The sequence below is a fragment of the Belonocnema kinseyi genome, chromosome 8, assembly GCF_010883055.1.
Source record: "Belonocnema kinseyi isolate 2016_QV_RU_SX_M_011 chromosome 8, B_treatae_v1, whole genome shotgun sequence".
Lineage (NCBI taxonomy): Eukaryota > Metazoa > Arthropoda > Insecta > Hymenoptera > Cynipidae > Belonocnema > Belonocnema kinseyi.
This window is the reverse complement of record NC_046664.1, coordinates 64,022,581-64,045,478: the sequence shown is the minus strand read 5'-3', so window position 1 is coordinate 64,045,478 and position 22,898 is coordinate 64,022,581. Positions and strand designations below refer to the sequence as shown.

General features: G+C 27.3%; 1 protein-coding gene across 6 annotated transcripts in view; it reads right to left on the bottom strand.

Annotated features, from left to right (window-relative positions):
- LOC117178061 (glucose 1,6-bisphosphate synthase) overlaps nucleotides 1-17,974 on the bottom strand; it is a 22,012-nt gene extending 4,038 nt beyond the window's left edge. The window contains exons 1-10 of one of the 6 annotated variants that reach the window (XR_004467795.1): nucleotides 17,850-17,974; nucleotides 16,409-16,536; nucleotides 16,031-16,287; nucleotides 12,266-12,728; nucleotides 8,753-8,940; nucleotides 8,387-8,564; nucleotides 3,862-4,191; nucleotides 3,480-3,706; nucleotides 2,980-3,315; nucleotides 2,613-2,708 (exon numbers count right to left, since the gene is read on the bottom strand). Coding sequence is in view for 1 of the 6 variants with exons in the window: in XM_033369276.1 (XP_033225167.1) it covers nucleotides 3,213-3,315; nucleotides 3,480-3,706; nucleotides 3,862-4,191; nucleotides 8,387-8,564; nucleotides 8,753-8,940; nucleotides 12,266-12,728; nucleotides 16,031-16,287; nucleotides 16,409-16,486 (1,824 nt within the window). In the remaining 5 variants the exon portion in view is untranslated. Of the gene's footprint in view, nucleotides 1-2,612; nucleotides 2,709-2,925; nucleotides 3,316-3,479; nucleotides 3,707-3,861; nucleotides 4,192-8,386; nucleotides 8,565-8,752; nucleotides 8,941-12,265; nucleotides 12,729-16,030; nucleotides 16,288-16,408; nucleotides 16,539-16,857; nucleotides 16,949-17,116; nucleotides 17,313-17,849 lie in introns of those variants that run through there. The other 5 variants (XR_004467794.1, XR_004467796.1, XR_004467797.1 and 2 more) reach the window with 5 other exon arrangements.
- Nucleotides 17,975-22,898: the final 4,924 nt, after the last annotated feature.

Sequence of the window (22,898 nt, the reverse complement as noted above, 5' to 3'; positions counted from 1 at the left end):
TATTTTTAAATTGATGAACTCTAATTCGAAATCCACAAAAGTTGAACAAATGTAAACATCCGATTGAAAATTTATAAACTATTGTTAAGTTTAACATAATTTCAAAGTAATAGATTCATAATTAAACGTTGTCATTCCATTTCAAATCATTTGCACAAATTGTTTAAAAGGTTTTAAATATGCAAAACTAAATAGTTTGAAAGTACATTTTTTCATATAGAAAGCATTAAATCGATAAAATTTAAGAAAAATAAATTTAAACTTTGAACGTTAGACTTCCAAATGTTTCATTTTGTTGCATTTTTTATTTTGATTTATACATAAAAATCATAAGACCAAAGGAGTTAACTGACAATTTTGCAAAGATTAAGTTTTTGCTAGAAAAATCTCAAAAATTTAAATACACTTCGTGTTAAACAAATTTTTTCAATATCGTGTTTTTTTGGTAGCAATTCCTGGAAGCTAAATTTGAATATACATTAAAAATAAAAATTTTATGTGACCAAACTACTATGAAATTTTGAACTCAAAATAAAAACTTAATTTTTTCGGAATTGATTTTTTTATCAAATTTTCGTACACCCTTTTATTTAGCTTATGATTTTTTAATGGAGTATTTAATTTCATATCACTGTTTAAATTTGCCTTGGACACTGTAGAAAAAGTGTCAACGCGACATGATCATCTTTGAACAATATTTTCTCATAACAGGAAGCTTCTTTTCAACTGTACTTTATTGGTATCGATGAAGCAATACATCAGCTTGGAAGTAGATTTTTGTTTGTTAAATTACGATTTCGATTTTGCACGATGTTTTTTCACTCTCCTGAACAATTGCCATTTTGTGAGTTTTAAATTAAATTAATGAAAAATTATTGATTTCAAACGAATTAAAAAAGTTTAACTTCTAATTGAAAAAGAATGTATAGTCTTAAACGAAATTTAAATTCGTTTATTTTTAATGTTTCTAGCTTAAAATGACTTTGAAATTATATTTTTTTCAGCATTAAGAAAATTATTTGCATCATTCTTTAATTTGCAGCACTGAAAATGATAACGTGGATTAATATTTTTTGACCAAAAATCTTTCAATTGTTCGATTTATAAATGTTTCAAATTTCAAATTTTGTAGTTTAACGTCTTTTAAAAATTGTTCATAATATTCTAAATCTTACATTTTATGTGTATAAATTATTGAGCATTTGTATTAAAATTTCTTTGGGAATCAATTTCGAAAGTTTAATATTAAAAATTTCACTTTGAGTGATTTAATTAGCAGTTCAGTTTTTATTTGATTCCTTTAAATGAAAAAACTTTCAACTTGATTTCTAATTTTTTAACTTCTATCAATTACCGTGTACAATTTTTGTAATCCAAGAATAAACCGTAAAAATCCCTGTAAAAATATAGGACCATAATAAGATCTTTAATTTTTCAAGGTGTATGAAAACGATAGTAATAAATATTTATTTATATTAAAATATCTTAATATTAAATAAGGTGTTGACCACACTTGAACTCTTTTAAAGCCTTCTAAACTTACAAATTTTTATTTCCATGAACTCTTGAAAAATTTCATGAAATATTATAGATTTCTCTGAAAATCCATAAAATTTCTTAAACTAATTTCAAGTACTTTTAACTACTTTAATTGGAAGATTGTGAAAACCCGCAGAATTCCATAGATTTGTTTAGTTTTCCATACATTTTAAATTCCATTGAAATCTTTTAAACTATTCTGCATACCCTGGAAATCCTCTGAAATTCTTTGAAAATCCCTTATCATATTTTGAAATACTTTGAAAATCTTTAAAATCTTTTAAAATACTTTTGTGTCTCTAGAAATCTCTTGAAATCCCTTGATATCTTTTGACACCGCTTGAAACTTTAAGAATTTTTGTAATATCTCATGAAATATTTTTAAACACAAATCAAAACTTTTATAAAATTGTTCAAAATCTCTTGTTGACTATCAATTTTCAAAAACCCAAAAATATCTTCTGAAATAATTTGAAGTTTTGTGAAACCTGAATATCTGATGGACAATCAAAATTAAGTTAGCAGCGTATTTCATTTTAATTATTCTGTTCTTATGAAAACCGCGTTTAAACGCTAAAAACGTTAATAATGAAAAAAATTACAATTAGGAAAAGCTTTAAATAGTATGAAATTTTTGTCTAATTACAAAACAATGACCTTTTTTATGCTTAAAACTGAAGAAATTTCAATATCGAAATGTATAACTTAGAAAAAAAGCAATTGAATAAATTTAAAAATATTCTTTGTACATCTCAAGAAAATCGCCCTAGTATACATTTATATCTAAAAAAATACGAAAAAGTGTCCTCCTTGAGAAAAACGACTTGTTGAATTTCCAGAAAAATCGCCTCTATTTTCTTATTATTTAACCTTTTTCAACTCTCCCGGTGAATTTAAGAAAAAAACAATCCCAAAGAAAAGTTAAATATATAATTAGTTTAAAAAAATGGTATCAACTTTTTAAAATTTAACGTTTTTGCCTTTTAAATGTTACGTTTAAAAAAAAAAGTTTATTTTTCATATATCAAATAATTTTTTTCAAGATTCAATTCTGAAAATTCATATATTATTACTTGCTATTGCGTTTTGTAATTCACGTTTCAAATCTTCTTATATTCTTCATCGAGTCAGTTTTGTTTTCAATCCATTAAAATCCCGTTAGTAGTTTCCTATAAACAAAATAATACTTTAAGTAAAAATAAATCGACATAACTTACAGTTTTTTGTTTAGTTTTAGAAACAATGCAATAAACTATTACTACAATAAAATTACTTTATCTCCTGTTAATTTCTATGCTTAAAAGTGAAAACTTAATATTTTTATCTACATGTTATTTAAACTTAAGACTGTTAATTTGAATAACAAAACATATAATGAAATACAAGTTGCACACTAATATTTAGCTTTTTTATTTCTTTACAAATTTTATAGAATCCTACCTGGACTTACGAATATACAACAATTTATAGAAAAATAATCAATTCGTGTAAAAAACGGAATGATAGAGCGAATTTGGTAGTAGATAACTTGATTCAACAAACATTTTCAATGAATTAGATTCTCAATTGAAAAGAGATAACGATAACAAAGAATCTCTTTTAAGAAATAGAATGTAAGCGAAATTCTTGAATAAAAACTTCTATAACAGAGGATTTGTTGCCTCAAGCTATTCTTATCCACTACGAGGTATAAGGCAATTAACTTCCGGTTGAAGAAATTCCGATTCTATAGCACTGACCATCTCTTTCAAAGTATTTTTCAAGACACTTAAATCTCTGAAAAAGCAATAATATTAAAATATGAAATAAATGTTTTAGAATTTATATAAAAATAGTATTTTTTCATCGAAAAAAAGACAAAAGAATCGAATTTATGGAAAAGGATATAAATAAAATTAATAGTTCTTGTTTAATTTCTGTATTATCTAAATATTGCTTACTTTTGGTCTGGAGAGCCGCAGAGTTCACTGTAGTATTTAATTTTAGGTTCCGTACCGCTCGTTCTGATTGTTGTAACGAGGCCATTTTTAAAAGTGAATGTAATCATCTGACAGGATTTTGAGGTGGGCAAAACTGCCTTATTGCCAGGCTTTGTGTTATCATAACCAGTCGTTAGATCTCTTACACCAATTATTGGATATTTTCCTCCAAGAATACTGGATGGATACTAAACGAAATAAGGTTCTTTTCAAAATTAGGATTCTTTCACATATTTTTATATATCAGCGTTGTAGACAGAACATTTTATTGAATTTTCCAAGAATCAGATAATTGAAAAAAAGAATTTATTCGACAGAAAATTATATTATAAATCTAACTCACCTCTTTCGAATTTCCATTGTAGTTCCTGAGTCGCTCGAAAATATTTTTGATAGTCTCCTGCTCGTGGCAAATCCAATAAGAATTTTCGCTGATATGGTGTCCATACTCTGCGTATATTTCTTTTAATTTATCCTCGAGAGAAAGGCCCAAGGTTTCTAGATAAGCAGCCATTTCAGCAAGTCGACTTCCTGCACTGATGCCATCCTTGTCGAGGACTTTCGAACCACACATGAAACCAATGGCTTCTTCGTAGGCAAAGAGAACGTGTTTTCCTTCTCTCATCAATTCGATACCTTTGTTTGCCATCCACTTAAATCCTGTCAGAGTTTCCTAAAAATTAAACAAACATGAATATACGAGTATTTCTCCATATAAGGATAATCTTTACTTCCCCGTACAATATCTTTGCGAATATTCATTTCATTGTTTTAATATTTGGCAAATTTCTTCTTTATGATAACATTGAAGAAATGCATAAGAGTGTTAAATAAGGTAATAAGCTGAGTCTGAGAAGAATTTTAGAAAGCAAGGTTTATAAAATGAAAATTCGAACTATTGTCGCACTCAAACATAAGAGAATTTTAAATTACAAAGTTTCCCACTTTTTTAGGACGTGTGATGAAAATTTAATCAGTTTTTGGGGATTTGTTGTACTTTTAACCAACAAATATATATCTTCTATAACTAAAAAAGAAACATAAGTATCACATTTGTCTAAAGTATCAACTTTAAATATTAAAAGATTTACCTTTAAACTAATATAAAACGTGTTCAAGTTTTATGTATTTTTATTAGGTGTCATTGCACGCTGCAGGTAAATTAGACACTCATCGGGTAAATATTTAAATTGTAACCTAACACATATTTAAAGGGCATTACATTATTTTAAACTAAAAAAACATTCCAGATTAATGTATCTTTAATTATTGTTGATCTTAAAAATTGAAGAATTTTCAATTGTATACGTTCAAAATTGAACTACATATTCCTAAAAAAAAGTTCAAAAGTACTTTAAAAATATTATTTTGCAATTCTCCATAAATATTCGAAATTTGAGAATTTTCAAATGACACTCTTCAAAATGGTAGAAATTGGATTGCAAATCTTTAAAGTTGGAAGATTTCAAAAGTTTTTAATTTTTTTAATTTACAAATAAAAATTATGCAAGTTTTAAGTTAAGAAAATAAAAAATTCGGCCATTTTGATGACTTATACTTGTAATTTCTTCAATTTTGAATATTTAGATTTAAAAACTATTGACACTTGACAAAATTCAAGAATTTGTATTTATTCATCTTTAAAACTGAATAAACTTCAATTTTAAATCTTCATAATTGAACTTTTTTATGTTAATCAAAATTCAAATCTTTATAAAAAAAACATTCAAAATTGCACCGTTTTATATTATATAAATTAAATATTGAAGAGCCTTTAATAAAAAATAAACAAAACTTGAAAATTTTCCATTTTAAGACATTAAAATCGAGCTACATAATATCAAAGAAAACGTTAAAAATTACATCATTTTAAACTACAAGAATTGCGGATTAATGAATCTTCATTCGAAAATCTTAAAACTTGAATTATTTTCAATTTTATATCTTGAAAATTCCAGAATTTTCTATTTTAACTCTTCAAAATTGTAGACTGTAGAATTTTGAAATATAAATCTTTAAAACTGAAGTTTAAAATTTTCCAAAATATCAATTATAAGGTATGCAAGTTTTAAACTTAAAAATGTGGTAATTTCGATGATTTACATTTGAATTTTTTTTAATTTGAAAGATTTAAATTTGAAAACTCTTGACTCTTGAGAAAATTTACGAATTTTTACTTATACATACATTTTTAAAATTGAATTAATTTCACTGTTTAATGTTTAAAATACATAGGGTTAAATTCTTAATTCACGTATTGAATTAGCTATTTTGAATTTAGAAATTTGTATTCTATATTTGAATTAAGCGACTTTCAAATAGAGTTCTTAAATTCCTAAAAACTTATGTTAAGCAAATTCTCTCGAGAATATGCTCAGAATTTAGACTTGAACAGAGAATTTATAGAGCATTTAAGAGATTTTAAAGTGTTTACTGTTTAAACAAATATATATTCTAATTACTACACGTTTTTTTATAAAAACGTTCTAGAGTGAAATAAACATATACTTTTTTAAATTACAGAAAATCGGGGAATATCCACGAAAACCTGATAGAGTTAGGGAAATTAGAAAAACTAAAGTTGAAGTTAATTTTATTATTATGGTTAGAAATCGCAACTATTTGATTGAAAATTCATCCTTTTTGGTTGAATTTAACTATTTCTTATATAAAATTAAAATCCTTTTCAGTTGAAATATCAAATATCAAGTTTTTTGTTAAGAATTCATCCTTTTTTGGTGAAAATTCAACTACATAGCTAGAAGTGGAACTACTTTGTTAAAAATTTAATTATTTAGTTGAAGATTCGTCATTTTATTTGAAACCCCTCTTTTTTGTTTGAAATTTAATTATTTTGCTGAAACTTATGTTTTCTAATTGAAAATCGTTTTAACTGAAAATTGAACTCGTACATGTTTGGTTCAAAATTGATCTATTTTTGTAGAAAATTCATCTTATTGGTTGAAAATTGGTCTTTTTGGTTGAAAATTAGTTTTTTTCTTATTTAGAATTAATTTAACTGAAAATGTTACTTCTATTTTTGTTAAAAAATTTATCTTTGTTGATAGAAATTTAATCTTCTTGGTTGAAAGTAGACTTTTTTATTGAAAATTTAGTTTGATTTTATTGAAAATTAAGTTTTTTTTACTGAAAATGTAATAATTCAATTTTTAGTTGAAAATTGATCTATTTTAAGTAAAATTCAACTATTTGTTGCAAATTTGTCTTTTTTTGGTAGAAGACTTAATATTTTTTGTTACAAATTTATTTCTGTGGTGGAAAAATTGAACTATTTGGTTCAAAATTCGTTTCTTTTTTGGTTGGAAATTTATTTGACTGAAAATTTAAGTACTTAATTCTTGGTAGAAACTTTATATTTTTATTTGAAAATTCATGTATTTGGTTAAAGATTTCTAATTTTAGTCGAAAATTCACTATAAATATTCCATTTTTATAGGAAAATGTACCTTTTTTGATACAAATATAATCTTTTTCTTTAAAATACGTTCTGTTTTGTAGACTATTATAGTTTTAGTTAAAAATTATTTTCTTTTGTTGAAAAAAATATTTAGTTAAAAATATGTTTCTTTTTAGTTGAAAGTGAATTTTTTAACTGAAGATATAACTTTAATTTTGACTTGAAAATGTACTTTTCTAAATGCAAATTGAACTATTCTAGTTTTTGGTTTGTAAATTTATCGTTCTTAGTTGAAAATTTATATATTTTATTTAAACCGTACCTTTTTTGGTAGAATATTCATCTTTTGGGGTTCAAATTGAATTGTTTTGTTAAGAATTCATTTTTTTTGTTGAAAATTTATAATTTTAACTAAAAATTTAATTCTTCTATATTTGGTTAACAAATCATTTGTTTGATAAAAAAAAAACGATTTTGTTAAAAATTCATTTTTTTGCTGGTTAAGCATTTATTTTTCTAACATTTAAACTATTCTAATTTTGGCTGAAAATTCACCTCTTTTAGATGAAAATTCATGTACTTTGTTGAAAATGAGTCCTTTTTGGTAGAAAATTAATCTTTGGCGTTTAATATTCGACTATTTGGTTAAAAATTCATATTTTTGGTTGGAGAGTCATCATTTTAGTTAAGAATGAATTTCGCAAGTTCAAAATTGATCTTTTTGAGTTGAAAACTCAACTAAAAAGTGATAAAAATGTATCCAGAAACAAAATTTATTTTGCACTAATATTATTAATGTTCTGGGTGTATGGTTGGTTTTATACCTAGAAGAATTTAGAAATTGGGATATTGCATCAACCTTGATTAAGGCACTGTTTAATGCGAATAATATACGACATTTTAAATCCTAATACAAAATGCTTATAAACGCTCATTAGATTCTCAAAGTACATAAAAGTCGACCATATTCGCATGCACGTAAAAGTTTCTCCGAGCCCTTTAACCCTTTAGAACACTACTTCCAAAAACGTTACGATTCCCATTTTCATACAATTGAGACCATTTTTAAAAGTTTAATACACCATATTGGATTAAATAACTCAAATTTAGACATTCTGTTATCAAATTCGGATTCAGCGATACCAAAAACGTTATAATACTCATTTCTATGAAAATGGGTTCGCAAATGCAGATTCTGAAAATATTGCTTAAAAAGACATGAAAGGTATATTTTAACGCTTAAGTACTTTCAAAATTGCTTACCCTAACGCCCACAAATATTTTGAATAAAAAAAAACACGTATTTCAAAATGCTTTTGAAAAAAATAAATTGTTCCTATCAATAGTGACTTTAATATAGACACGCAGCCACCCATACATATAAAAAAAGATCTATCAAAATAGACTAAAAGTGAATTAAAAATAAGTATTAAGTAATTTTTGTACTTACTTCGAATTGAAACCCTTCTTTTTTAGCCATTGAATGGAGAATTTTACTCGACACTGTTGAAGCCATCATGCAGGCATCAGCTATGTTATTTCCAGGATACCTGACTCGAAAAGAATGTAACATCCACCATCCTAAGAGGGCACCGAGTTCATTTCCAGAAAAAATTTTCCACTCGTTGCTGAAAAAGAATATAATTTATCTAAACTTATATGAAATCTGGTGTCCAAGCCTTCGCGAGTTTTTTTTTATATATTTGTAAAATCTTTGTTAAATCTTTTGAAATGATTATAATCTTGATCAGATGTAAACTCGAAATTCGAGTGTGGTTAACCCCTCGATTTTTAATTATGAGTATTTTTTATTTACTTTTTGCCTTTAACAGCGCACGCGAGTCTATCTGCGTCGGGATCGTTCGCTAAAATAATTGTAGAAGCGTTTCTATTCGCAGTCTCGATGCTCAGATTCAAAGCACTTTTTCCTTCTTCTGGATTGGGAAATTTTACTGTAGGAAATTCGGGGTCTGGATCCTTTTGTTCCTCAACGACAATGAAAGGCTAAACACAAGATTTTTGTTATAAAAGTAAATCGACCAGGGGGGGGGGGGGCAAGGTTTTGATTCCCCCCACCCATCTGAAATCAAATGATCATTGAAGTCTTTATGAATACTTTAGAAATATTTAGTAATATTTGTGAAATTATTTAAATCTTTGTGAAATCTTGGAGAAAAAATGCATGCCTTTGTGAAATCTTTTGATTCTATCTGAAATCTTTGCGAAATCTTTGGAAAATCATTAAAATATTTATGAAACCTTTTAACTCTATCCGAAATCCTTGTGAAATCTATCCAAAATCTTAGTGACATTGGTGAAATAATCGAAGTATTTGTGAAGTATTTTAAATTTGTGTTTTAAGTTTGTGAAATTATTGAAATCTTTAAAATCTTTCCGACATTTTTAGAAATATTTGCGAAATATTTATAAAATGTCCGGCAATATTTATGAAATTATTGAAATATTTATGAAATCTTTGGGAAATCATTGAAGTTTTTGTGAAATCTTTTAAATCTATCCGAAATCTTTGTGGAATATTTAAATGCTTTGTCAAATTTCTGAAATCTTCGGGAAATTATTAAAATATTTGTGAAATCTTTAGAAATATTTGCGAACTATATTCAATCTTTACGAAATCTTTGTGAAATCTATTCAAAATCTTTGTGACTATGGTGAAATAATTTAAGTATTTGTGAAGTATTTTAAATTTATCCGAAATCTTTGAAATCTCTGTAAAGTCTTTAACATCTTTAAATCATTAAAATCTTTCAATTGGACACATTGAAAATTGAACTACATATTCCTAAAAAAAAAGTTCAAAAGTACATTAAAAATATTATTTTGCAATTCTCAATAAATATTCGAAATTTGAGAAATTTCAAATGACACTCTTCAAAATGGTAGAAATTGAATTGAAAATCTTTAAAGTTGGAAGATTTCAAAAGTTTTTAATTTTTTTAATTTACAATTAAAAATTATGCAAGTTTTAAGTTAAGAAAATAAAAAATTCGGTCATTTTGATGACTTAAGGTATAAGTATAAGTAAAGTATAATAATTAAAGTATTTGTAACATCTTTTAAATCTATACGAAATTTTCGTGAAATATTGGAATGTTTTGTAAAATTTCTGAAAGATTTGAGAAATTATTGAAATATTTGTGAAGTTATTAAAATCTTTGTCAAATCTTTGAGAAATCATTGAAATATTTATGAAATCTTTTAACTCTATCCGAAATATTTGTGAAATCTATCTAAAATCTTTGTGAGATTGGTGAAATAATTGAAGTATTTGGGAAGTATTTTAAATTTATCCGAAATTTTTGGGAAAACATTGAAATCTTTGTACAATCTTAAAAATCTATCAGACATTTCTGGAAATCTTTGCGAAATATTTATGAAATGTCTGGCAATGTTTGTTAAATTATTGAAATCTTTCTGAAATATTTAGAAATCTTTGGGAAATATTTTTGATTTTTGCGAAATCGTTGGGAAATCATTGAAGTCTTTCCGAAATTTTTAGAAATCTTTGTGAAGTATTTATGAAATGTCTGATAATATTTGTGACATTATTGAAATATCTCTGAAATCTTTGGGAAAACATTGAAGTTTTTGCTCAATATTTGAAATCTATCTGAAAGCTTCGTGAAATAATTAAAGTATTTGTAAAATCTTTTAAATCTATCTGAAATCTTTGTGAAATATTCGAATGCTTTGTAAAATTTCTGAAAGATTTGGGAAATTATTGAAATATTTGTCAAGTTATTAAAATCTTTGTGAAATCATTGAGAAATCATTGAAATATTTGTGAAATTATTGAAATATTTCTGATATCTTTGGGAAATCATTGAAGTGTTTGTGAAATCTTTTAAATCTATTCGAAATCTTTGTAAAATATTTGAATGCTTTGTAAAATTTCAGAACTCTTTGGGAAATTATTGAAATATTTGTGAAATCTTTTAACTCTATCCGAAATCTTTGTAAAATCTATCCGAAATCTTTGTGAAATTTATCCAAAATCTTTGTGACATTGGTGAAATAATTTAAGTATTTGTGAAGTATTTTAAATTTATCCGAAATCTTTGAAATCTTTGTACAGTCTTTAAAATCTTTCCGAAATGTTTGGAAATCTTCGCAAAATATTTATGAAATGTCTGGCAATATTTGTGAAATTACTGAAATATTTCTGAAATCTTTGGGAAAACATTGAAGTTTTTGTGAAATCTTTTAAATCTATCAGAAATCTTTGTTCAATATTTGAAATCTATCTGAAAGCTTTGTGAAATAATTAAAGTATTTGTAAAATCTTTTAAATCTATCCGAAATCTTTGTGAAATATTTGAATGCTTTGTAAAATTTCTGAAAGATTTGAGAAATCATTGAAATATTTGTGAAGTTATTAAAATCTTTTTGAAATCTTTGAGAAAACATTAAAAGATTTGTGAAATCTATGTAAAATCTATCCGACATATTTGCAAAAATTTATTTTGATCTTTGTGAAATTTTTCGGAAATCATTGTAGTCTTTGTAAAATATTTTAAATCTATCCGTAATCTTTGTGAAATATTTGAGTGTTTTGTAAAATGTTTGAATTTTTTGGGAGATTATTGAAATATTTGGAAAACATTGTGAAATCTTTGAAATGTCTTGCAATATTTATGAAATTGTTCAAACCTTTTTGAAATCTTTGAGAAATAATTAAAATATTTGTGAAATCTATGTAAAATCTATCCGAATTCTTTGCCAAATCATTGAAATCTTTCGGAAATAAATTAAGTCTTTGTAAAATCTTTTAAATCTATCCAAAATCTTTGCGAAATATTTAAGTGCTTTGTAAAATTTTGAAATCTTTAGGAGATTATTGTAATATTTGTGCAATTTTCGTAAAATCTTTAGAAACCTTTGCGAAATATTTGAAATATTTGGCAATATTTGTGAAATTATTGAAATCCTTGTGAAATCTTTGAGAAATCATTGAAGTTTGTTGTGACATTTATCAAAAATCTGGTTCAAATCTTTCGCAAATCATTGAATTCTTTGTAAAATCTTTTAAATCTATCAGAGATCTTAGCGAAACCTATGAAATCTTACCGAAATCTTTACGCAATCTTTGTGAAATATTTTGCAATATCAATTTTGTACCTGTATTTGTTATTTATAATTTACTATTTATTGTTTATTTATAACTTATTCATATAAATAAATAAAAAATTATTGAATTAATGAAATAAATGTTGACATGGTATAATATAATTAGACTATTTACAAATTGTATCGAGAATGACTAAACTTGATTCTAATAAATTATAATTAAAACATGGCTACAAAATACCTTAAAATTTGCAGTTTCAAAGGCAGTAGTCATGTAAGTCAATCCTACTCCGTGCATGGCAGTGTACGTAAATTTTAAAATGGAGTTCTTATTAGTCTCCGGATACAGAACGCCGTCTTTGAGATCCTCAAAATAAGACTTCACGACTTCATCCAAGGGGTCTACGAAAAGAGAACTCTGATAAAGTCGTGTCGTGTTCCAAGAGGAATTTAGAGGCTCAAGACTTTCCAGGATGCACTTTTGGATTCCTTTGTCGTGTGGGGGAATAATTTGGGCCCCATTTTCCCAGTAGACTTTGTAGCCGTTGTCTTCTTTTGGATTATGTGACGCAGTAAACATAACACCGGCTGCGCATTTGTATTTTAAAACTCCATATGGAATGAAAGGCGTTGGGCAAACTTTCGAGTACATGTAGACTTTTATTTTCAGATTCATGAAGATTGCGGTCGTCAACTCTGCAAATCTACAAAGAAGAACATTTTATTGGAAGCAATCTTGAATCAAAACCAACAAAGAAAATTAATCCGAAGAAAAAATGTCCACAAAAATATAAAATAAATGTTGAATAAAGCAGCCTTTTAAAATCAATGAAAATTTTAGTTTTGGTTTAATAACCAAGAAGTGTGCGAAATATTTTAAACAGAAAAATAACCTATTTAAAATTAATTTTTTTTTATTATTCTGCATGTATATAACTTTGATCACAAAAATTGTACGTCAAATGTAGGAAATAACATGAATGCAGGTACTATATTGAATTAAATATGAAACACGTACACTTTATAGATTTAAAGTTGAAAAATATTGAATTCTCTACAAAATAGTTGAATTTCGGATCAAAACAGATTTAAAGCTAAAAAGTTTCATCTTATAAGCCCGAAATGATGAATTTTCAAGACAAAAATTTAATTTTTAAACAAATTGTTGAATTTTCAACCGAAAAGGTGCATTAACGACCAACTATTAAAACTTTCCAGTATAGATTCGAATTTTCGCCAAAATAGTTGAGTTTTCAATCTAAAAAGATGAATTTTGATTTTTCAAACAAACGGTTGCATTTACAACCAAACAGTTGAAATTTTAAGTAAAAATACGAACTTTCAACAAAAAAGTAGAAATTTAAAACAAATAGTTGAGTTTTCAACCTACAAACAGGCATTTTGAAGCAATCCAATGGGCACACAAGCCCTAAAGTTGTGCTATGAACGTCTTTTCACGGACTTCTTGAAGAGGTCCTGAGGACCTTTTAAAGACATAAAAAAGTTACATTCTAAGGATTTCTTTAGGATGTCCCGGTCAAATAAAAAAGACAAGTTATTTAGAAGACAGCTAAATTTCCTACTCAAATAGTTCATTTTCAAGCAAGGAAGATGATTTTTTTTTCCTAAAAAGAGAAATATTTAATCCAAAATTAACTTTCAACCAAACAAGAATTTTCAGTCAAGAAAGAAAAAAATGTGTAGCAAATTTTTGAATTTTCATGTTAAAATAGGCGAATAAGCTACAAAAAAATTACATTTTCAAAAAAAAAAGATCATTTTCAACCATATAGTTAAATTTTTGAGCAACTAGAGGAATTTTCAAGTATATTGATGAATCTTCCACCAAATAATGAATTTTTAACAAACTTTCAATAAAATAATTTTTGATGTTAATTTTTCTGTCTGCTGCTTCAATCAATATTATTAGAATATTGATTATTCTTAAGGTTATGAAAAATCAAGAGGAGCTAGAGTGCATTTTTTTCACAATCTTAAGAATAATCATTATTCTAATAATATTGATTGAAGCAGTAAACAGAAAAATTAACGATAAATCTTGACATCGAAAATTAAAATTTTCGACAAAATAGTTGAATTCTCTACCAAATTGCTGAATTTTAAAGCTAAAAAGGCGAACGTTCTACAAAACAGTTGAATTTTCAAAACGAAAATATGATTTTTCCAAAAAGTTAATGGTATACCAAGTAGTTACATTTTTAACCAAACAGATACATTTTTAACAAAAAAAAATTAATTTTTAACAAAGCAGATCAATTATTAATTCAGTTTACATTTAGGCGAAAAACAAAAAAAAAGGAAAGTTTCATGCAAGCATGGGAAAAAGAGGAATTTAAAATAAAAAGAGGAGAATAGGGGAAAAAGTGTGATGTCTGAAATATTGAACTATGTTTTAAATAATATCTTCAACGAAAATAGTTATTTTCTTAACTTTATGGGCTCGAAAACGTGACGGATGTGTAATTTAAAAATATTTATAATACACGCCTTTTTACTTTGATATTTTTTAAGAAATCCATTGACTGTTCTATTTTCGTTGATTTCTCTTTTTTAGATCGACAAGTTTCTTCATGCATAAATTTCTTTCATTAAAAAAAATGAAATTTGTTAGTACGATCAGTTTTTTATATCACTTGACTAAAAAAGTAGCTAAAAAGTAGGCGAAAGTAACGAAGCTGTTGGCTAAAGTCGGATAACATGTTGAATTCAATAAGAATCACTTAAAAAAGATTTTCTGGCCAAAGAGTAATGTTTAACACAAAAACAAAATGAATTTTCAAAAAAAAAAAAAACATTTTTAATTAAAAATTTAGATTAACAACGAAATAGATAAAGTTTCAAGTAAAAGAGATAAGTTTTCCAGTAAATAGTAAAATTTTCAAGCTAAATAGACGAATTTTTTTTTATGAAAGTGGAATTTTTAACAAACTTTACAACACAGAAAAAATAATTTGCAACCAAGGAGGGTTACAAACAAAATAGTTAAATTTTCCAAAAATAATTAGATAAAATTGCTAAATTTACAGCATGTGAAAATGTATTTTCAATCAAATTATCAAGTTGTCAAACAAAAAAGATTACAATTCAATGAAATATTTAAATTTTTCAGATAAAAAGGATAATTTTTAAGAAGATAGTTGAATTTTCATTGAAAAAGTTCATTTTCAACCAAAAAAGATTACTTTTATACCATGAAAGGTGAATTTTCAAAAAAAGAGTACAGTGTTGAAGCTAAATTTTGTTTAAATTCGTATTTCAAATGGGAGAAGATGAATTTTTAACAAAAAAGATCATTTGAAATCAAGAAGAATCAGGATAAATTTTTAAACCAAATATAGAGTAATTCAATTTTCAGATGAAAAAAAATTTTAATAAAAATTATTTTCAACAAAATTGTTAAATTTTCCAGCAAAGGGATAAATTTTCAACAAAGAACATTAACTTTCTAGTAAGAAAGATGAATTTCCAGAAGATACAATTTTAACAAAAATTTTTTTAATTTTAACTGAAAAAGGTACGTTTTTAATCAAACATGGAATAGTTAAATTTTCAGTTTTAAAAAGTTATTCTCAACCAATCATGAAACTAATTTTTATCAAAATAGTTCAATTTTTAATTTTTAACAAATATTTACATTTTCAACTAATGAGATGAACCTTCTACTAAAAAAAAATTAATTTTTAATAAAATAGTTGAATTTTTGATAAAAAAAGAAGAGTTTTTATCAATGAAGTTGCATTTACAACAAAATAATTACATTTTCAAACAAATTATAGAATTTTTTTAACTAAATGAGATAAATTTTGAACCAAAAATATATTACCCTTTCCAATAAACAAAAGTATATTCACCCAAAAATATAAGTTGAATTTTCTCATTGAGTTAAAGTTATAAACAATACAAGTGTGAAGCTTAGAAGCCTGTATAACAGTTGAAAGCTGAAAAGGTCCTAAGGAAAAGGTTGAAGATTGTTTTTAAAAATTACCTTTTACTGTTGTACCTTCCATCATACCCCAAAATTACTCCTTTATTTTCTACATCGCTTAAAGTCGCTAATAAATATTTCGCAAGACCCTGGCTAGTTTGAATGATTACTAAATCATTCATTTGATTGAAACCTGGACCCATCCGACCTCGAATTCCCGCAGTTCCAAATTCGAGTCGCTTCAGGAATAACTCGGATAAAGTTTTTGTTTCTCCATTTCTTATTAGGGTTTGTATCTCTGCATCAGCTTTAGTGTCCTTAAAAAGTAAAATAGCTATTAAACAAATATGTTTAATTATTGCCAACTTTGTAGATAAGTGTTTTTTTTTTAGCTTAAAAATGAGGAATTATCCTATCTGAAAAATAGTAATTATACACCTTGTTCCATTTGAACCATTCTAAAATTTTTTCATCGAGCTCAGGGTAGCCTGTATTCACATGACTCATGGGGGCCATCTTCCGATTATAGTTTCAGTAAAAGTGAAATATATGATGGGTAAATTCTCCTGTAATTAAAAATTCGATATAAAATAAGTTACACTGAATTATGTACTATGATTATAAATCTTCATAAATTTATGAAGAAATAATGAAGATTTTTAGATTCTGAAATGAATGAAGCTCAAATGAAATATTCGCTATTAATTTTTACATTAAACAAAATAATACTCTTATCTTCTGAATACCTACAAAATATACTATAAAATTAAAAATTAGAACTATGTAAAGCAAATAATCACTACCGAAATTGATAGATAGTAAATTAAATAAACTGAAACATACAAGAAAATACTGGTTTATGGAATACTTTTCAACAAAATAAACACCTTTTTTTACTAAAGCTTTCGAAACACCGGGTTACAAATTACTACTTAAAGCCACGGAGTTATTTGGTCAGTAACTGAAATAAGTGGTAGATTGTTGTCCTTCGTAATAATTTTATCTTTTTATGACGCCACATATAGTTGATAAGCCGCGACGTGGGTCAATGCACAAAATAAAACAACAAATATACCTTAACGAATAATGAAAAGAGAATTATCATGATTCTCAGTCGGGTGGTTTGGGGAAAAAAAGTTTACGAACCTATACTTCAATGTTGTTGCACATAATCAATTCATATTGAATAGCTATTTTTAACGATCAATATCACATTTCTTTTTGAGTCAATTTTTTTATTCAATTCTGTGTTTATGGGAAAAAATTGACCAAAATGTGAAGCGGAGCGGTTTGTTTCACGCAGTCTGACTTTTGACGAACTTCAATGTCGAACATAACCTAAACCTGAGCACAGACGAAGGCTCAATTTGCTCAAGCCCCAAGAGCGAGGGTAATTGAAAAGCTTTTGATAAATAAAATTGATATCCAAACACACTAATGATGAACAACAATTTTTTTACGAAGATATTGAAAATAGAGAAAATTCGTTCCAAAACGAATATTATAGAATTATAATTTTGAAAATTTAATCATTTAAAATACACATGATTGATATTGTATTCTTTCCAATTAAATTCTCTCAAAATTGAATAATTTAACATTTAAAACTTTTGAATTTAAATCGTTTTTGATTCAAATCGATTCAAATCTAAACATTTAAATTCTCATTCAAAAAAAAAAAAAATTATAATTTAACGTTGAAATTGATACATTTTTTTCGAATATCAAAAAATAAATTCACCGCGAGATTTATCTTCAATTTCACCATTAGAAATGGAAAAATGTGTAATTATAAAGCTTTTAGTCACCATAGGAATTTTAATATTAAAACTTTTTCATGCTGAAACTTTTAAAAATTCCAATTACAGTGAACACTTGCCTCTTTAAAGACGTACCTATTTCAAGGCTAACCTGTTTCAAGTACCCCATCATGCTGGGCTATTTCAAATTGCGCAGTTCTGTTAAAAGAAGAGTTAGGAAGAGAAAATATGGTTACTAGACAAATTAAGAGAGCCTGGACCTGGAGGTTTGAAGAGAAGCTAAAAAGGGGAGAGGGAAGTAGAATTGCACAAGCATGTTTCGGCGAAATTCGGAACAATGAAGCGAGAGGTAATGTGGGAAATTCAAAATGGGAGGAAGAAAGGAGAAAAATGAGAAGGGTGTGTAATATTCGAGAAGGGGTTATGGAGTGGCAGGACATAGAGTTAGAGCTATTGGTGAAACAAGGAGAAGAGAAATGGACAAAGATTATAGATTCGAGGTACAATTGATGGTATATGATGGTCAAAGGGTTGACGGAACCAGAATATCTGCAAAAAATAAAAAAGGAAGAAAAATGGAGTAGGGTTGTACGGTTCAGAATGGGAGAAGGAGTGAGAGCATGCAGATATTGGATGGGCGAAGAGGAGAATTTATGCAGAGTATGTGGATAGGAAATGGAGTCATGGGCACATGTATTAGATGTATAGGAGAGGAAGAGGGATAGTTGAGTGTGGATGAGTGTGTAAGATGGATCTTGGATGGCAGTGGATAGGGAGTGATGTGGATGAAGAAATTGGAAGAAGTAAGGGAAAGCAAGGGAGTTGGGCAGAGCCAAACGGTTGATCCTGAAAAGGGACAATAAAAAACGAAAATTGTTTTCAATATCGTGGAAAATGCATTTTTTTATGGTAAGAGGAAACGGAAGCCCTGGAAGCTCGCTCATTTTAGGAATTAATATCACTACTGTTACTATTGTTTATCCTGCGTAATGCGAAAGATTAGAATATAAGTAGTAGTTAAGTTAGACTAAGGATGGAATTGTAAATATATGTACAGGGAGCGGAGGCCCTCAAACCCGTAAAAGGGAGAGATTAAATACATACAGATATATAAGAAGTGTCCAAGAAAGCAGTTTTAAAGAGCTACTCATCTATTTATATTGCATTTGTTTTGCGAGGAAACACATTTCTCGGAAACTCTCCGCCGGTTCTGCGAACTAGAGGTGCTAAAATTCTGCAAGAATCGAAGATTCCCCTCCACCCTACCAATATCATTTCAACAAATTGGGCGAATTCAGGAATTTTATCGTTCCGGACTTTTCTAATTTAAGAATTTTTCCATAGTCTGTAAAATATTAAATATTACATCAAATTAAATATTCGATCAAATTATATGAATTTAGGAAATATTGTATATAAAATTTTAAAGAAAAAGATTAAACAACCACCGTCTACTTTTCCGAAATTTCTGAGTGTTGATACTTTTGTTTACCGGATTCTTGAGTCAACGCAGTTTTTTAATGTTTTAAAAAGTTTCAAAATATTTTAAAATTTTTGATTAAAAAATTTTGTTTTTTAAATAAAAAATAAATTAAAACTTTCCCCGAAATGTTAGGTAAAAAATTTTTAATTTCTTAAAACCTGTCCAAATTCTGAAATAGAATCCAAAACTTTATTTAAAAATCTTCAGAAATTTAAATTTTCTTTTATGTTTTAAAAATCTTCTCAGTATTAAAACTTTCCAAAATCTTTTTTGGCTATTTTTTGTAATTTTTCGAACAAGTTGTAGAATATTCTCTCAAAACTAATTTATGATAATTTTGATAATTTTCTTTAAAAATCTTGGAATCTTTTTAAGTATTCTCTTCAAATAAACTTTAAAAATAAGAAAAATGTTAAATTTTGTTAGGAAACTTAAGAAAACTTTTTTATCATCTTCAAATCTTTTAAAATTCTTAAAAAGCTTTTTCTTTCGAAATCTTAATAAATCTATATTTCGCTCAACATTTGTAGGCATCTCAACAAATAACGAACTGAAAACATCCACTAAAATCATATTCATACCAAAAATTTAAAATGATTTCTTGTTTTTAAAAATAAATTGTCAGAGACAATTTTAAAAGATTTCTAAAAATGCTGAGAAAGAATCCATAATATCTTCGGCAATTGAAAAAAATTTTAGGACTTAAAAATTGTAAGAAAAATTTGGGTGTTGAAGAATTTAGAAGTGTTAAAGTGATTAAAAATATTTTAGAAGTTTAAAAGCTTTCCTAATATTTATAAAATATTTATAAAACGACGAATTTTCAAGAAATAGTTAAATATTCTATAAGAAAAAGTAAAAAGATTAATCTTAAAATAATAAAAAAAATAGAATAGTTACAGTTTGAACCAAAAAAATTTCTTGGTAAATACTTCAATTTTTCAATCCAAAATTTTAAATAAAAAAATTAATTTTTAACCAAATATTTGAATTTTCAATACAAAAAACGAATTTTCATACAAGTTTTATTTTCTACCAAAAAATAGCTAATTTAACAAATATGTACTTGAATTTTTAACAAACAAAAAGACACATTTTCAATAAGGATTTTAAATTTCCACCAGTTCACCATCAACATTCATACCTTTCGTAACACAAAAGTTAAAATTAGCCTTTCGACTGAACTGTACTTCAATACATTTTTCCAATTTCACTTTAAAAAAAACTGTAAACAAATTATTTTAAAAAATCGGGTTTTGAAAGATTTTGAATAAAAGAATATCCTTAAGATTAATAATAAAATTTGAAAGGATTTTTTTGTATTAATTCTTTGATAAAATTTAAAAAGATATTAAATTTTTTTTAAACATTTCTATAAATTCCGCGAAAAAGAATCGGAATATTTTAAGACTTACTTACTTACATTTGTACTTGCATTTGTAACACAAAAAATGAATTTTCATTAAATAGACAAATTAAATAGTTCAATTTTCAACCCAAAAACAAAGGATTTAAAAAAAAGTTTAATTTTCAATAAAAAGAAGAATTTTTAACCTAGAAAATTAATTTTCTGATAAAAAACAACAAACTTGAAAACAAAAATTTAAACAATGTCAACCAAATAGATGAATTTGTAACTGAATAATAACAATTTCGAAGCATAAATAAAATAGTTGAATTTTCAATTCAAAATCAACAAATTTCCAAAAAGAGTTAAACTTTTAATGAAAAACATGATTTTTTAACTGAGAAGATAAATTTTCGACCAATAAACAATGGATTCAAAAAATATATAGTAATCTTTAAACACGAAAAAAGTATTAATTTTCAATAAAAATGTTTGTTATTTTCCACCATTTTATATTTTTTCATCGTTATGTACTAAAAGAATGATTAAAATTTTGATTAATAGGCTCTTAAATTAATCTTTGAATACCAAAAAATCAGTAATTTTTTCAAAATGTTTAATTGTGCATAATTTTAAAAATTCCCTTCAGATCTTTCAGATTCTTTTATGTTAATTTTTTAATTAAATTAAAGCATCCCACATTCACCTAGCATCATGGACATCCATGGACCGCTCAAGTAGAACCATCTATCAGAGAGAGATGATGTGGGAGATTGCTTATGCCGTGTATTTTATTTCGACCGACTTACTCCAGCGCGCCCTGTTTGCTTTAGCCTTCCGGGAACTAAAATGAAAGGTCAAAAAGCGCGCCCTGTCTGCCTTATTGTTATTTTTCGGGAACTAAAATCCTGCTACTCACTTGGTAAAACTGGGTACAATTTGATAAAGTCGGTAGAGTTGGTAAAGTCGGTAAAGATCGGAGTTGGTAACAATAATACATTATTATTATTATGTGTTTTTATTTAACTTTTACTCGGGTAAACCCGGTGATACATCATAGCCACGGACTAAGTCAAGTGACTGATGAGATTAGAATGTTATAACTTAATTCAAATAATTTAATACGATGGTTGAAACCTCCTGCGATGGTGTTGTAGGTATACAATTACGAGCGGCCACGAGCTTTGGAAGTGACAACAGTCACCTCTGGATGCTTTCTTAGTGCTACCACCTGCCACTCCACGGGTTTTTAGTCGCTCGCTTCCTGATGATCAAGAAAGTTTCTTACAATGCGACAGGTGTTTAATAAAACCGCCTTCTGAGCTGCTGCCAATACCCTTCTGACTCCTAAATGTTCAAGATGTTCAGTGCATCTTGCGTGCACATTGCCTGTAGCCCAAATCACAATGGGATGCATGGATGCATGATTCACATTCCTCCATATGGTCTTTACTTCATGCCTTAACTCGCTATACTTGTGGATCTTGGTTGTATAGGTTGACTGCAAATTTCGGTTAAGCGGACAAGCAACGTTGATGATGTAGACTCTTCCACCTTTTTTTTTTCTCGCATCACGATGTCAGGTCGATTGGCCCGGATGTAATGATCCGTTTGGATAGTAACATCCCAATATAAGATGTAATCTTCGCTTTCTAAAACGGGCATTGGAATGTATCTATAGAAGGGCACCCATTCTTTTAAGAGTCCTAGGTTTAGGGCAAGTTGTTGATCTATAATGCCCGCTACATCATTATGTCTGTGCGTATATTCTCTCTGAGCCATTACGCGACAGCCATCAATAATGTGCTGGATGAATTCGTTGGTATCTCCACATAATCGGCACCGGTCAACCACGTCTTGATGTAACACGTGTTTGCGATCATTCTTGGTGCTGACAACCTTGTCCTGTATTGCAATGACGAATTCTTCCGTCTCTGGATACAGAACACCCTTTCTTAGCCAAATATTAGATGCCTCACTATCCACTTCACTCTGATCTAACGTGTTGGGGTGCTCGCCATGGATGGCTTTCTGCCTCCATTGTATTTCTAATTCCTCTATGGTTTCTGCCCTGATATTCAAGGCCCCATCTGAGGACAAATTTAAGTGCGTGTATTAAAGATCCGCTTGACAGATGGTTCTGTAAAGCCCAACATTTCGTTTGCTGTTAAAATAGTCTCGTAACTGTATAACTTGTGACTCACACAGTTTTTTGACATCTACAACGCTCCTACCCAGTGATCCCAGATCTGAAACGAGACGTGGTCCAATACTATGACACGTTTATGTCCGTGTGAATATGGTAGGAGACGATATAAATGCCTGGGTTGCGCGCGC